The sequence below is a fragment of the Dendropsophus ebraccatus genome, chromosome 13, assembly GCF_027789765.1.
Source record: "Dendropsophus ebraccatus isolate aDenEbr1 chromosome 13, aDenEbr1.pat, whole genome shotgun sequence".
In the NCBI taxonomy this organism is placed as follows: Eukaryota; Metazoa; Chordata; class Amphibia; order Anura; family Hylidae; genus Dendropsophus; species Dendropsophus ebraccatus.
Genome location: NC_091466.1, coordinates 73,964,292 through 73,981,387, shown reverse-complemented (window position 1 = coordinate 73,981,387; position 17,096 = coordinate 73,964,292). Strand labels below are relative to the sequence as shown.

General features: G+C 44.3%; 1 protein-coding gene across 5 annotated transcripts in view; it reads left to right on the top strand.

Moving 5' to 3' along the window:
- TTBK2 (tau tubulin kinase 2) overlaps positions 1 to 17,096 on the top strand; it is a 68,166-nt gene that overhangs the window by 13,657 nt on the left and 37,413 nt on the right. For all 5 annotated transcript variants that reach the window (XR_011359597.1, XM_069950926.1, XM_069950925.1 and 2 more), the window contains exon 3: positions 11,367 to 11,514. Coding sequence is in view for 4 of the 5 variants with exons in the window: in XM_069950926.1 (XP_069807027.1) it covers positions 11,367 to 11,514 (148 nt within the window). In the remaining variant the exon portion in view is untranslated. The remainder of the gene's footprint in view (positions 1 to 11,366; positions 11,515 to 17,096) is intronic.

The following is a 17,096-nucleotide window of genomic DNA, read 5'->3' as shown; positions in this document are numbered from 1 at the left end:
CAGGCCATCTGAGCTCACAGAGAGAAGGCAGTCGTGTGATTGATGGACACATTGATCCATGACTCTCTGTACTGGCCAGGATTCCTGTGTTTAGTCTCTTTTTTTTCCAACCAGCACAAGGCAGGAAATCTGCCTTCAGGAGATTGGACCCAGATACAAGTAAGTATAGCTGCCTTCAGGAGACTGTACTGGATACGCTAAGTATAGCTGTTATATAGCTGCCTTCAGGAGACTGTACTGGATACAGTAAGTATAGCTGTTATAGAGCAACTTTCAGAAGACTGGACCTGGATACACTAAGTATAGCTGTTATATAGCAGCCTTCAGGAGACTGGACCTGGATACAGTAAGTATAGCTGTTATATAGCTGCCTTCAGGAGACTGGACCTGGATACAGTAAGTATAGCTGTTATATAGCTGCCTTCAGGAGACTGGACTGGATACAGTAAGTATAGCTGTTATATAGAAGCCTTCAGGAGACTGGACCTGGATACAAGTAAGTATAGCAGAAATACAGGCGATTTTAAGAAACTTTGTAATTGGGTCTATTAGCCAAAAAATTCCTTTTTTTTTTATTTTATTAAAAAGCAGTTTGAAGCTCTCCCCCCTGTCTTCTTTGTTTCCTATGGAGAGGGGAGGGGTGGAGGGAAATGAGGCACCAAAACAGGACAACAAAGAGTTAATTCACAGCTACATCACCGACCTGGGGAAAGTCTTTTTGAATGCAGATAATGGCATATTTGCCTAATAAACTTAATTACAAAGTTTCTTAAAATCGCCTATACTGTTGATTTCTGCAAAAAAAATTTAAGACAGTGGCACTTTCAGGAGACAGGCCCTGGATACAGTAAGTATAGGTGTTATATAGCTGCCTTCAGGAGACTGGATCTGGATACAGTAAGTATAATTGTTATATAGCTGCCTTAAGGAGACTGGACCTGGATACAGTAAGTATAGCTGTTATATAGCTGCCTTCAGGAGACTGGGCCTGGATATAGTAAGTATAGCTGTTATATAGCTGCCTTCAGGAGACTGGAGCTGGATACAGTAAGTATAGCTGTTATATAGCAGCCTTCAGGAGACTGAACCTGGATACAGTAAATATAGCTGTTATATAGCTGCCTTCAGGAGACTGGACCTGGATACAGTAAGTATAGGTGTTATTTAGCAGCCTTCAGGAGACTGGACCTGGATACAGTAAGTATAGCTGTTATATAGCTGCCTTCAGGAGACTGGACCTGGATACAGTAAGTATAGCTGTTATATAGCTGCCTTCAGGAGACTGGACCTGGATACAGTAAGTATAGCTGTTGCTGCCTTCAGGAGACTGGACCTGGATACAGTAAGTATAGCTGCCTTCAGCAGACTGGACCTGGATACAGTAAGTATAGCTGTTATATAGCAGCCTTCAGGAGACTAGACCTGGATTTCTGGTAAGTTCAGCTTTGTTTTACAGTATGATAACAGCAAAAAATAATGTAAATTGCAAACTTCCTTTATATCACATCTAGTGTTGATTTAGATTTTGAAAGTTATATGGAGAAGAAATGAAAGGAAGTGATCAGTAATGGTAGCTGACTACTCTGGCGGCATTGCTTCTATGTATGCTGTCCTGTTTGCTTTGTAGTCCTGTGTTTTCCTGGTCTCCATGATACTACAATGATGAGCTATGTGACAATACAGATTTTCGCTTTTCTCACCTGCTTCAAAGAAAATCTATTCAAAATAGGTTTTCAAGCAAATGGCCGACTGCAGAATAAATCTTATACTCTGCATGAAGCACGGCTCACTCCATCTACGTGTTACACTTGTGTTTCTCTTGTATTTTTCTTGAATCTACTCTTTTGGAAGAGCTGGTTGTTACTACCATGTTTATCCGAAAATAGGACGGAGCATGCCCCTACACTGTACCCCCATGATATACAGTAGTTGGCCTGTATACTGTGTGACCCACTGTTGTTAGACTCCGATACTGTAAGTTCCCCTGTAGTCAGGCCCCCCATGCTGTATACCTCCCCACTCTGTAGCTGTTCCCCCATACTGTATACATCCCTCTCTGTATTTGCCCCCCCATACTGTATACCTCTCCCTCTGTCTCCCTCTGTAGTTGTTCCCCCATACTGTATACCTTCCTCTGTACTTTTTCTTCATACTGTATACCTCCCCCCTTTGTAGTTGTTCCCCCATACTGTATACCTCCCTCCCCCTGTAGTTGTTTCCCCATACTGTATACCTCCCCCCTCTGTACTTGTTCTCCCATACTGTATACCTCCCTCCCCCTGTAGTTGTTCCCCCATACTGTATACCTCCCCCCTCTGTACTTGTTCTCCCATACTGTATACCTCCCTCCTTCTGTAGTTGTCCCCCCCATACTGTATACCTCCCTCCCCCTCTGTAGTTGTCCTCCATACTGTATACCTCCCTCCCTCTGTAGTTGTCCCCCCCATACTGTATACATCCCTCCCTCTCTCTGTAGTTGTTCCCCCCCCCCATACTGTATACCTCCCTCCCCCTGTAGTTGTCCCCCCATACTGTATACCTCCCTCCCCCTGTAGTTGTCCCCCCATACTGTATACCTCCCTCCCCCTGTAGTTGTTCTTCCATACTGTATACCTCCCCCCTCTGTACTTGTTCTCCCATACTGTATACCTCCCTCCCTCTGTAGTTGTTCCCCCATACTGTATACCTCCCTCCCTCTGTAGTTGTTCCCCCATACTGTATACCTCCCCCCTCTGTACTTGTTCCCCCCATACTGTATACCTTCCCCCTCTGTAGTTGTTCCCCCATACTGTATACCTCCCTCCCTCTGTAGTTGTCCCCCCCCCATACTGTATACCTCCCTCCCTCTGTAGTTGTTCCCCCATACTGTATACCTCCCCCCTCTGTACTTGTTCCCCCCATACTGTATACCTTCCCCCTCTGTAGTTGTTCCCCCATACTGTATACCTCCCTCCCTCTGTAGTTGTCCCCCCCCATACTGTATACCTCCCTCCCCCTGTAGTTGTTCCCCCATACTGTATACCTCCCCCCTCTGTACTTGTTCTCCCATACTGTATACCTCCCCCTTCTGTAGTTGTCCTCCATACTGTATACCTCCCTCCCTCTGTAGTTGTCCCCCCCCATACTGTATACCTCCCTCCCTCTCTCTGTAGTTGTTCCCCCCCCCCATACTGTATACCTCCCCCCTCTGTAGTTGTTCCCCCCCCCCATACTGTATACCTCCCCCCTCTGTAGTTGTTCCCCCCCCCATACTGTATACCTCCCTCCCCCTGTAGTTGTCCCCCCATACTGTATACCTCCCCCCCCCATACTGTATACCTCCCTCCCCTCTCTGTACTTGTTCTCCCATACTGTATACCTCCCTCCCCCTCTGTAGTTGTTCCCCCATACTGTATACCTCCCTCCCCCTCTGTAGTTGTCCCCCCATACTGTATACCTCTCTCCCCTCTGTAGTTGTTCCCCCATACTGTATACCTCCCCCCCCCATACTGTATACCTCCCTCCCTTCTCTGTAGCTGCCCCCCCATACTGTATATCTCTCTCCCCCCTTGCAGGTAGTCCCCATACTGTATAAATCCCCCTTTGTAGTTGTCCAAGCACCCTCTGTTCTCCCCTATATGCAATGTTCCCTACTGTGCATCCTCTTAGGCTGCATTCACACGTTCAGTGATTTTCCTGGTCCGTGGTTGTGGTCCAGTAGCTACCTCCGTAATCTGTGCAAAACAGTCTGTTTTGCATCCGTGTCCGTTTTTTGCACTGATCTGTTTTACAGCATCTTAAATTACATTGATTACATCACATCCATGTTTTTCACGGATGAACACGGATGTCACATCCGTGAAAAATACGGATCTCGTTGATTTCTATTGGGAGTCCGTTCCGTGCTTCCGTTCCGAGTCATGACATGTCCTATTTTTAAACAAGACCAATCACGGAACGTCTGAATAGCCCAATAGAAAGCAATTGGATGTAATTTAATTTTTTTTTCCGGAGGGGACGGAAAGGGGATAACATCGAACTTGGTGGGCCCATAATGCATAGAGCTCGGCCAATACACGGCCTAAGAACTGCACCAGGCGGCGATTCAAAAAAACGATTGTGCCAACGGCATCCCCACCGATCTGCTAAAAAGCGATGTATCTAATGGTTTTTTCACTTTAAAGCTAGCCATCCAGCAGACTGCTCCCTACACATACAGGTTATACGTAGATGTCGCCCTTGGTGGGGATTGGACCCGGTGCCCTAATGCTGTAGAGCTTTAGCTTTGGCTGTCCAGGCATGATGGGAGTTGTAGTTTTGCAACAGCTGGAGATTTTACTTTATTGCATGAATGTACGTATTAGCTTTTTTTTTTAATATATATATATATATATATATATATATATATATATATATATATATATATATATAAAATCTCAATAGATCAGATACTATATGTTATAGTACATGGCAGCCTGACCTTATAGGATATCATCCCTCTCCGGTCCTGTATACACTGACATACTGAGGGCCCTTGGGACCTTGAGCTTATTTGGCTAGGGAAATGTATGTAAAATGTATATGTGCAGATGGCTCTATTAAAATGAATGGTTCTTGGCAGGAAGCATGTGTCACGGGAGACGGCTAATTGCATGACAGAGCTTTTTTTTTTTTTTTTTTAAGGAAGGCTTCCTTCTCCCATTGCTGCTTAGTAGTGAAGCGCAGCTTTTGGATTTAGCATGAACCAAATATAATCAAATGGGGGTGATAGTAATCCATGATGTAGCTGATTGTAGACGACAGCTGCCGCCCTCGTTCTAGGGACAGAAATACAGATTTCAGCCTGTGATGTTTTATAGGTGCCAGACTGAGAAAGGCGAGGGCCAGAGAGGTGGGAGCTATTCCTCAGCAGGTCTGCACTGCTGAATCCTGGGGGTGCTCGCATTGTACGGTCAGTTCTCCTGTCACACAGCACGAAAACCTTTGTTACTAAACAGGGACATTATACTGACTGAATTGTTGTATAACAAAGAGCATTGTCTCCTAGTAAGCTGCAGAGATAATATAATCAGCAAACGGTAATAATACAATTAGTGTAAGGTAATTGCCCTCTGTTGATATACAACCTGAGTGAAGAGCAGATGTCCTTCCTTGATACAGGTTCTCTTTCCTGTATACCAGTGCATAGACTACAAAGTGATGCTGGAAATTGCACAGATATCTGACATGATCTTCATTTACTCATGGTGCAAATCCTACAGCGTTAGAGGATTATAGAGAATAACGTGTCCTGCACTATTACTGTTCGGTAATCCCTATGTTATAATACTGGCCCCCAGCTCACCCTGTATACTCTATACACAGGGTGTTGTTTCACGTTGTGCGGTGTAGACTTGTCTTTCTGCTATTTCTTGTCCTCAGATTACCTGTAGGTAAGGTACGTTATAATATCATTATAGCATAAATCATCCTTACCCGATGTCTTTTTGTCCTTCAGGGATTTTGTTCTTTAAAAGAACACGAGGCAATTACTATTGTGAAAGCCAGCGTTATTCAATAAAGATTTAATATTTTGTATCCACGTTTTAGCTTTAGTAACGGTAGCCGAGAACACTTGCGTAGCTGCCGGCCTATGGGTCCATTCACACTACGGAATCGGCGCCGAAATTCTGTGCGGATCCATCTGCCAAATCCAGCCTACTCTGTGTTTCAGTGGGAGGCCTCGCATTGAAATACACAGCAGGCACGATTCCATAGTGTGAACAGACCCTAAGGCCATGTTCCGTTATCCGGCCGGGTCATGAAACGGCCGGTCTCTGCTAAGATCATTCCGGCCGATACTGCAGTACCGTCCGGATGATCATTTCAGCTGTAGTGTTCTGATGTGGGCCAATCACCGCGTGCCTGCATCAGAGCTCCTCACAGCACACTGAATTGTGGCCGTAGAAAAGTGACATGTCAGTTCTTTGCGGCGCCGCATGGGATCCCGGCCGGAGAGTATACTACGTGTATACGCCCCGGCCGGGATCCCATAAAAAATAAGTCAATGTGTTTCAGCGTACAAAGTATGGCCGTTGTAGTCGCTGGCAACAACGGCCGTATGAATGGGTGTGAATTCAGTCTAATAGGTGAATGGAGCCCAGTCAGGTTGGATGATTTGGTGCTGATCCTCATTTCTCAATGACATTCTCCATCTGTTTGTCATTCTGATTTTTATCAGGAATCCAGGTTTTACGGAAAAAAAAAGGTTATTAAATTATGGGATATTTGGAAGACATGAATTCAAGACATATGGGCTTACATAGACTTTGCCAAAGATTGCAGCAAATAATACAATGGATTAATATATGAAAAACCGAGAGCAAAGTACAAGGCCGCTCTACCGACCACATAGAAAGGTCATAAAATACTAATGGGAAGAGTCTCCTGGTTTTGTATATAAATCTTCTAGTTTCTCCTCTCCCCAGCTGCCCATATAGCCGAGCTGCCGGGTCCTCTGTAACCCTATAAGTGCTTTACATTTCCCTAAAATGTCCTTGATGATTCCGGTTCTCCTCCTCGACCTCCCGGGTGTCCTCTCTGTCCTGTCTTCTCAATAGGAGACGTTGCTGACATGCTTCTTATGGTCTCTTGAGGACACTGAACCAGATGGGACCAAAGGCAGGTCAGGCTCTTGTGGTATTGACGTTTCTCCATACCGTAATCCCATAGATGAAAAGGGAAAGGAGGGGCTTTATCATTTCTGAAATAAAAAAAAAAAAAGTGATTAAATTTAAAAAAATTACCCTTTGACAGACATTTAAAAATTTTGACCAGTTGGAGTCTAGGTTTTCAGACTCTTACCAGTCGCTGTGGATTTAAAGTTTTGGCTGATCCCATAAATAAGAGACGGGAATTTGTTTATTTGGAACATTCTAGAGAATTTACTTGAATGACTTTTTAAAGGGGTTGTCGAGGGAGCAGAAGAAAGCTGAGCGTTCACTTCTTACCATCCCACATATCAGAAATACACCTTCCAAGATGAGAGAGGAAGAGCGTGTAAAGGCCCCCATGCATCTTTAGTAACTGTTGGCCGAGCGATCAGCCGACTGTCTGTTCTAGCGCCTGCCTGCCTCACAGCCCCTTCCCCCAAGCGTCCCTGTGTTCTCTTCGAGGAGGGGAGGACAAGCTGCACTGAGAGCGGTTCCATCATGTTATTTCTCTCTCAACGAAGGGGTTGTCCGTCATTTTCCATCACTGCCCCTATCATCATCTGTTGGTGGTTGTTTGGGAAGGCCCCATACACCTTAGATTAATGTCTAAGGGCCCTTTTACACGGGACGATTATCGTGCGAAAAATCGTTATATCGTTCAAATCTAAACTATAATCGTTCTGTGTAATTGTAGGCAACAATCGAATAATCGTGTGTTATTGATTTAGATCTGAACCTAAAATCATCGTTAATCGTTCGCTGTAATTCCACATTGGTTCGGAATAGTGAATGATTTCAGGTTAACGATAAACAATCAAATTTGCCATTTATTATTAGTCGTTAATTGTTAAAAATCGCTCTGTGTAATAGGACACTAAGGGTTCAGTCGTCTAAAGGTGTGTGGGGACCTTAAAGGGAAACTCCAGGGATTCAAGAAAAAGAAAAAAAACACAAAGCATGTAGGTGCACTCAATGACCCCCTTCCCCCCACACCGATTGTCTGACACCTTTCCCTTTTGTCTTCACTGCTCCTAGACAAACTTTTATAAATGATCCCAGCTTTCCCATCATGCATTACATTTCAGAACCAACTGCCGGGTACCCGCCCCTGTCTTGTAGTATCCGCCCACCACTGGCAACATCTGCTTTCCCTTTGCACAGTAAACACAGTATCAATCTTTCAGTTTGTCTTTTTCCAGCGTTGGCTGTCCAGGCATTATGGGATATGTACTTTTGTAACGGCCGGAGAAGCTGAGTTTTACACCTGTGGATTAGAGGGATGAAGAGATGAAACAACAGTGTTTACTTTCCCCTATACTACTCAGGAGAGGCTATTGTTTCCCAGTCCATGGCCAGGTGATCACTTAGCGATGTCAGTGATGGGTGGGGTTACAGATCAGGGGTTACAACTTGTCTTGCTACAGAAGAGACAGAGATCATGTGACCTTTGTCTCAAAAGGGAGGGGGTATTCCGATTTTCTTAAAAACCAAAATGCAAACGCCTATAAAATAATGTACTCGCTTCTCCTGGCCCAGTGCCGGCACTTCTGTCGTTGCTGGTCTCTCTTTATACTGACCTTATAATGCACGCTCCTGGCTCTTCTGATGATTTTCTTAAAATTCAAATGTGATCAAATCAGATGTGTACCACATACATCTACCGTATGTTTAAGAAGTACAAATAAAGTGCCAAGTAAAGTGACCTACATTTCTGTACTCTTCTCCCCCTCCCATGAATCTGTTTTTTGGCACAGAGGGAACAAGCAATCTCTTTGCAGATGTTGTCCTTAGTGAGATATCAACTGTTGCTGCAAGTCCACCAATATGCCCTAAACTGAGTTGAACTGAGCATGCTTGACCATCTAACTGGATGTCCTAAGATGGTCGTAACCAAGGGCAACAGGGTAAAACAAAGACACATAGGGCACTAAAAAAAAATAGCTTTATCTCTCAGATAGCATGCTTGTGCATTTTATTTGTTTTGTGTCACATAGTGCATCTGTTTAGATCTTTGTAAAGGTGACCTGGGCTTTCGGCTCTATGGCATTATGCAGCTTTTGATGTTTGTACTTAGTTATTTCAGTATTTGGTAAAATATTCTGTGTTTGTCGTTGTTAACATCATGGAGGTGAATCAACCTTTAAAGGGACGGGGACTTTGTTTGAACTTGACAGATTTTTTTTTTTTTGCTTTGTTTGATCCACGCAATTACTGATACTTTTTTTTAGCATGGAAAAGTAACTCCCTAAAATGACTGCTACATGAGCATTGTAAATTGTCTGGCAAGATATATATATATATATATATATATATATATATATATATATATAAATAATTATTTTTTATTATTATTATTATTATTATTATTATTATTATTATTATTATTATTATTATTATTATTATTATTATTCTCCAGCGAAAATCCTCTTCTTCCACATCAACTGGTTTCTGAATCATAGTTATTTGTAATTTACTTCTATTTAAAAATCACCAGTCAGACTGGAATAAATACACCACTTCCTGCAGGACATGCAGCAGTTGATAAGTACTGGGAATTTTAAAATAGAAGTAAAATTACTAATCTGTATAACTTTCTGAAAAAAGATTTTCAGTGGGGTACTCCTTTAGGAACATCATGCAGAGGGATTGACTAGTATAAAAGACAATACTACCCAAATAAATCCAAATCTAGATCAGGCTGGGTTCACACTGCGTTTTTGATGTCAGTTTAACAGAAAAAATGGATGAATATTGTCCCTTAGGTATGTTCACACGTACAGGAGATTTGATACTGTGTATCCGCTGCGATACAGTACGTGTAACCTTTGCGTGCATCCGTTTCGATCCGCTTTCCATTGACTTCCATTATAAAAGAAGGATCAAAACGCTTCCCTTTTTCTAGCATACACAAAAACATGGTAGACCACATTTTTGGGTCCTCTAAGGTTCTGTGCACACAGAGCTAAAGTGCCGCCAGCCTCCCTGTCATAATGACAGTCTATGGGAGGCTCACGCGCCTCCTCTTTCAGCATCTCTCGGCGCTGAAGAATGGACATGTTCATTCTTCTGTGCGGAGAGAAGAGGCCCAGGAGCCTCCCATAGACTGTCATTATGACAGGGAGGCTGGCGGCACTTTAGCTCTGTGTGCACAGAACCTTAGAGGACCCAAAAATGTGGTCTACCATGTTTTTGTGTATGCTAGAAAAAGGGAAGCGTTTTGATCCTTTTTTTTTTTTTTTTTTTTATAATAGAAGTCAATGGAAGAACGTATCGAAATGGATGCATGCTATGGCACACGTGTTTTTTACCATTGTACGGATCCGTTAAAGAAACAGCAAAATCTGTGTGATCCCAGCCTTATGCCGCATTCACACGGAACACGGACGTGAAAGGCCTGTAACGGACTCCCCCGCCCGGGCAGCATCTGTAATAAGATGCTGGGAGCGGGGGAACTGTACAGATATGCGACGCGCTGTAATGACTGCGGCCCTACTAGATTTGGATTTAAATCTTATTTTATGGTCATTGTGCTAGGGCAAAGATGTGGGGAACCTTGGGACTCCAGCTGTTGCAGAACTACAATTCCCATCATGCCTGGACAGCCAAAGCTTTAGCTTTGGCTGTCCAGGCATGATGGGTATTGTAGTTTTGCACCATCGGAAGGGCTTCAGGTTCCCCATCCTTGCCCTAAAGATTCTTTACCAGTTAAATAGCCTCCATGTAGGTAACCTCCCAGATATGAAGGGGTTAATTCCTGTGCTTTTAGTGTGACTATCCATTTCATATAGAATCTAGATGATTTCTTTTATATCCTGCTGTGTGCGCTCTTGATGCTCTGATGGAGAGAGAGAGTTTCAGGTTTCATATGTTTTTTCCAAAGTGACCTTTACAATGCTGCCTCCATCCTCCGCTCTTATTTCCTCGCTGTTGTGTCACATTTGCGTATTAATTTTTTTTCTCCAGGGTTAAATAACAATAATTCGCCTTTTTAATAGCAGGACCTGGGGACTAAAAATGGCTGTAGCCATTAGGCTAACGTTGGCTGAAAACGATGATTTCAGCGGGATCAGATTACCATGGATTACGTATTTAGGTGTTTGGCCGACGTTCATTTGTCAGATGTTGGAGGGGGGTGGGGGGAAAGGTTGGGCATATAGCTGCTGCAAAACTTCAACTGGTTAAAGGGATTCAACTGGTTTCAGATAGTTATATAGATTTTTAATTTACTTCTATTTAAAAATCTCCAGTCTTCCAGTACTTATCAGTTGCTATATGTCCTGCAGGAAGTGGTGTATTCTTTCCAGTTTGACACAGTGCTCTCTGCTGCCACCTCTGTCCATGTCAGGAACTGTCCAGAGCCGGAGAGGTTTTCCATGGGGATTTGCTGCTGCTGTTCTGGACAGTTCCTGACATGGACAGAGGTGGCAGCAGAGAGCACTGTGTCAGACTGGAGAGAATACACCACTTCCTGCAGGACAAATAGCAGCTGATAAGTATGGGAACACTTGAGATTTTTTAATAAAAGTAAATGGCAAATCTATATAAGTTTCTGAAACCAGTTTGGATGAAAAAGATTTTTTGCTGGAGTATCCCTTTAATTCTGATTGTAAAATAGCTGTGAAAGCAGATCTGGATATTACAAGTGAATCCATGTTTTGCTCACCTTTTTTAAATCTTATTTTTATTGGTCTACAGTTAAGAAAAATTGGTGGTGGTGGCTTTGGGGAAATCTACGATGCCCTGGACCTGCTGACAAGGGAGAATGTCGCCCTCAAAGTGGAGTCTGCCCAGCAGCCGAAACAAGTGCTGAAAATGGAGGTGGCCGTACTCAAGAAGCTTCAAGGTAAAAGCATGTCGTCCTCCATTATTGTAAGGGCCCTATTACACAGGGGGCGAATATCGTGCAGAAAATCGTTATATCGTTTGGATTTAAATGTATGCAGACAAGGATCTGGTAATTTCCACAAGCGATCATTAGTGATCGTTTATTGTTAAAAATGGCTTTGTCTAATAGGACCCTATGGGCGCTATCATTAACAAAAATATGGATACATCAGCAGGGGAGGTGATATACTACAGCTTTTTTTGCCATTTACTTTATACTTTTTTTTTTTTTTTTGCCAGTTTTCTATATGAAATACAATGCTATATATTCGGCCACTAGGTGTCTCACTGTAAAACTGCAGTCGAGGCTCCACCACTAAGGCCTTTTGGTCTTAAAGGAGAAGTCTGGCCAAAAGTATATGTATATATTTTTTTAATATGTTATTACTTACTGTATGTAAAGTTAGACAAATTCCTATTGTACATTAATTATAGGAAATGCACATATACTGCTATTTCCCTTAATTTAGTAGATCAGGCAGGGTTCAGATTCCCTAAAAAAAAGTGATGTCACGAATCAGGTGTAATTCCTATGGAGTGTCCAGCAGGGGGCGCACTATATGTGGACGTCTGTGGCACTGTATTGGGTATGGAAGTCTATGTAATGTAATTTATTGTGTAATGTATTGTGGTGGAATGTACACTATGTTTTATTGATGCAGTGTGTTTATGGAATAATTTGGGGAGCAAGGACACTTGCAAGGGGGTAGAGAGGTGTCGGTGTATCTAACTACCTCTTCCCTCCTTGCTCGGTGCAGTGGGACAGATACACACTACTATTCCTCCCATCATCTGCTCATAATATGAGCAGATGATGGGGAAGTAGTACAAGAGAGATCCCCATCACCAAGACCCCCCCAGCCAACATCACCCATTTTCCAGCCAGCAACCATCCATAGATTTCTTAGTGCGTCGTCCAGTGAAGAATGCTTTTTATCTTTGGTGGATTGTGCCACATCAGCGCCATGGGTCCCGCCCCACCGTGACGTCATTGTTGTCTAAGCCCCACTCCCTCAGTGGCCTTTGCATTGGGACGACTTAGGGTGGTATTCCACGGGCCTAGATTTGCTAGATCGGCGCTCGTTTACTGGGCCTATTCCACGGCCCGACAATCGTATAGCGAGGGCTGCAGGGACATAGTTACTGATGTCCTTGCAGTCCTTGTTTCATACGTTACCTCACCTGCAGGTCTTCTCCTTCTCCCGGTCCAGTGTGCAGCAGCTTTGGAGCGGCCTGTCTGAACTGACAGACTGCTCAGCCAATCACTGGCCACGGCGGTCCCGGACAGCAAATGGCTGAGCGGTCTGTCAGCTCAGACAGGCTGCTCCGAAGCTGGTGCTGCCGTGCGGGACCGGGAGAAGACCTGCAGCCTGGTGAGGTAACGTTTGATATTTTCAAATCCCGGTCTCCCGCCGTGCACCGCTATTCTACATAGCGATGCGCGGGTGGCGACCGATGATTTTAGGTTTGAACCTAAATGAACGACCAGCCGATGACACAATCAGTTCTCTGACTGATCGTTCTCTCTATTCCACAGAGCGATAATCGTCCGAATCAGGCCGATTATCGCTCCGTGGAATAGGCCCCTTGGAGAAAAAGCTCCACTTCCTCTAGGTTAGCTCATTCCAGCTGTGTCCTCATACAGAAATGGGGGTGACAACATCTCTTTAAGTAATGGCAAAAAGAGACCAAATACAGGAAGTGATGTCAGATGATTTTATGCGTATTCTGCCTGTAAAATATGGACAGATCAATGTCCCACTGTGTCCAATAGGATTTCTGCTCTGTCATTCACACAACGGAATTTACAAACTGAGGGGGAGGTTTATAAAACATGGTGTAAAGTGAAACAGGCCCAGTCGCCCCTAGCAACCAATCAGATTCCACCTTTCATTCCTCACAGACTCTTTGGAAAATGAAAGGTGGAATCTGATTGGTTACTAGGGGCAACTGAGCCACCATGTTTGATAAATCTCCCCCTATGTGTATACACTCCGCCCGGGATTTCTGCAGTGCAGTGTGAACATAACCTAAATCTCAGGTGGGGGTTAAAGGTATGTGCTCAGGCAGGGGGTGACATAAAAAAAAGTCTATACTGTTCTTCCTGCCGCTGTCAAGGGGCCTCTGACCCCAATGCACAGCACTTCGAGGATTGTGTCTGGCAAGAGCTCAGGCTAGGGCGGGACACTGCAGAGATCACTAGAGTGGGGCAGTGTGCGGGATGTGACTGCAGCGGGGGAGTGAGGAAGGTAAGTATAGGTTATTTTAGGTTTCCACATGTTTGAGCATATTTTTTTGTATTTTTTGCCTCGTTTGCCCCTTTAATGATTTCATACATACGACACTGCTAGTTTGTATCTATAGGTGGAGTGAGGCATATTTGCGCTTTTCTTATCTTCCTTTATGGCGCAGTTTTTGATAATAGTTTCCCTTTAACTTAGTCGTGTATGAAGTCACAGTAGTCCCCATCACTTCCTTAGGAGACCAATAAGCCGCTGATTGAGGGATAATGACCCAACCCCCATGGGAGGGACGACCAGACCTAAGGGACCAATACACAACCACCCATCCTGAAGCCGCCATATTGCACAAACAACAACCTATTCTATGGCGTCAGCACTATATATAACAGTACGCTACTATTCGGCAGAATTGGTGATGAAGAGGAGGATGGGCCGTGCCGCTACATGGCAATCCATACTCACAGAAATTGATCTCTTAGAGTACATCACAGAAGCAGTAGGAGACGTTTTCTAGCCGCCTCGCTTTACTGCCAAGGTGAAGCTACACTTTACAGATGATTTTAAAGGACGTTGGCTGTTTTGTATGCGCACAAGTGTATGTTGCTCCGGTTTCCTCTAGAATGTGTCTCACATCTATTTGCTCCCTGTCAATTGTCAGGGGGGACGGCAGCCATGTCTCATTGCCCCCACTGAGCCGTAGGATCTGCGCTAATGCAGAGAGCTTAGCCGTACAGGAGGAGCAGCGATCATTGCTCAGCCGCCGTCTATGAGCTGGAGTGACGCAGGCTTCATTCCCGATTACCCCTGGGTGCAGTAAGATAAGCGATACTGATGCAGCTTGTAGCCGGCTAGAAGGATTCCAGACTGAAGAGAGAAGCTTTTCTTTTTTTAACCGGGTCAATGATTAGCTATAGAGATATTCAGAAATACAAGACTTACCTGTGAAGTCACTGCTTTCTGCTAATTCTTCATAGTCTGTATTGTGAAATCATCATAAGTCACCGGTCACCGCACAGTATTACGTTATTTATTGGTCAGACGAGCGGTGACAACCAGTGTGGCCACCATTATAAATCCTGCAGATGGAATATTAGGCATCTCTACTGCTAAAGAAACCACATTGGTCCTTGTGTTTAGGGGGTGGAAATGAGGCTGAGGGGGCATGAATCAGGCACTGGGTGGGAATAGAAGGTGGGAGGGGGGAGCAAGGTTTTTTGGTGAATAAAAGGTTAAGAGGGTGTGAATCAGACTTGCCCCCCCCTCCCTCCAAGGGTTATTCATGCCCCCTCAGCCTCCTATTCGCACCCCCTGAGCCGGATTCATGCACCCTCAGCCTCACATTCACCTCCCTTTCATCCTTATTTATGCCCCCACCCTCAGCCTCATATTTACATTTCTTTTACCTTGATTTATGACACCACCTCAGCCTCTTATGTACACCCCTTGATCCTGATTCATTCCTTCTTAGCCCAAAATCTACACCCCCTGATCCTTATTCATTCCCCCCAGCCTCCCATTTACAACCTCTGAGCCTGATTTATTCCCTCGCAACCTCATATTTACACCCCTTATCCTAATTCATGCCCCCTTCAGCCTCATATTCACACCCCCTGATCCTGATTCATGCCCCCGCAGCCTCATATTCACACCTCCTTATCTTGATTCATGCCCCCTCAGCCGCAAATTCATACCCCCTTATCCTGATTCATGCCCCCTCAGCCTCATATTTACACCCCCTGATCCTGATTCATGCCCCCTCAGCCTCATATTTACACCCCTGATCCTGATTCATGCCCCCTCAGCCTCCTATTCACAGCTTCCTTATCCTGATTCCTTCCCCTCAGCCTCATATTTACACCCCTTAGCCTGATTCATGCCCCCTCAGCCTCATATTTACACCCCTGATCCTGATTCATGCCCCCTCAGCCTCCTATTCACAGCTTCCTTATCCTGATTCCTGCCCCTCAGCCTCATATTTACACCCCTTAGCCTGATTCATGCCCCCTCAGCCTCATATTCACCAACTCTTTCAAACTCATTTATACCCCCTCAACTTCATATAAGACCCCCCCCCCAGCCTGATCGTAATGAATTATAATGCCCGTAGGTCCTAATTCCATAGCATTTCATCCATGCGCAGATTGTAATTACGGAATATGTTATCTCCCCTTAGTATGGCTCTGACATTCATGCTTTGTATACGCCATAGATATTAGATAATCGGCGTCCAGCTTTTATCACCCTGCCGATCCGCTTCAAGGGAGCCGCCACACTAAGGCAAACACCACTTCTCCTGTATTGTTTACCAGGCACCGCTCCATACTTGTAGTAGCTGCTTTGCCTCCTATTATAGCTCAGTCCGTTTTACTTGATCAGGACAAAGCTGTAGGCCACTAGGCCCAATAATAAGCCGACACTTCCTGTTCTGTACAGATCACTTCTCTGCAGTTTTCTCTTTACAGTCATAGGTTTACATTAAAAAGTGACCCTGGTGGATAGATAATATTGGACCATGCCATTCACAATAGGTGGTAGTCACTGCTTCCCTCCCTCCATAGGTCACAAAGCATGCCTAAAAAACTCTTCCATACAAGCCAATGAGTTTCCCCCAGTCCATTGTTTCATGTAGCTGCTGTACAGGATATCTCTAAATGCTGTCAGCAGAGCAGACGCACAGGCAATATGGTTAAAAAAGGAAACAAAAATTTCAGTATCTAGCACTAATCTGTAAAAAAAAAAAAAAAAAAAAATCTAGGCGATACATTTCCTTTAAATTATTGAACAAAGCGTCCTATTGTGACAGATATTTTTTTTTTGTCAATTGGGATAAGCCGAGGAGTAAACCTGTAATCCTCTGGCTGTTGTGCAGCTACTATTGATCTATTCCCAGTGATCTTTGAATTTATCCCACTTAGCTGACTGCTATGACTTAATCCCAGTTCTCTCATCTCCCGGCTAAATATTAAACCGGTGTAGCTGCATTTGGAATAGGAGCTTACTGGTATTGGGGAAAGGGGGGTAGACGTACCCAGGGGTCAGCAGGCCAGTGAGTTTTTTGTGAATTCTTAAAATAGTAATTCTAAAATAGCCTGCACCACCTGCGTACCTGCCGTTTTATTAAGCAGTGTGACTTCTGCCCACTGCACTCTCTCAATGAGCATGCCCACTGCACTCTCTCAATGAGCATGCCCACTGCACTCTCTCAATGAGCATGCCCACTGCACTCTCTCAATGAGCATGCCCACTGCACTCTCTCAATGAGCATGCCCACTGCACTCTCTCAATGAGCATGCCCACT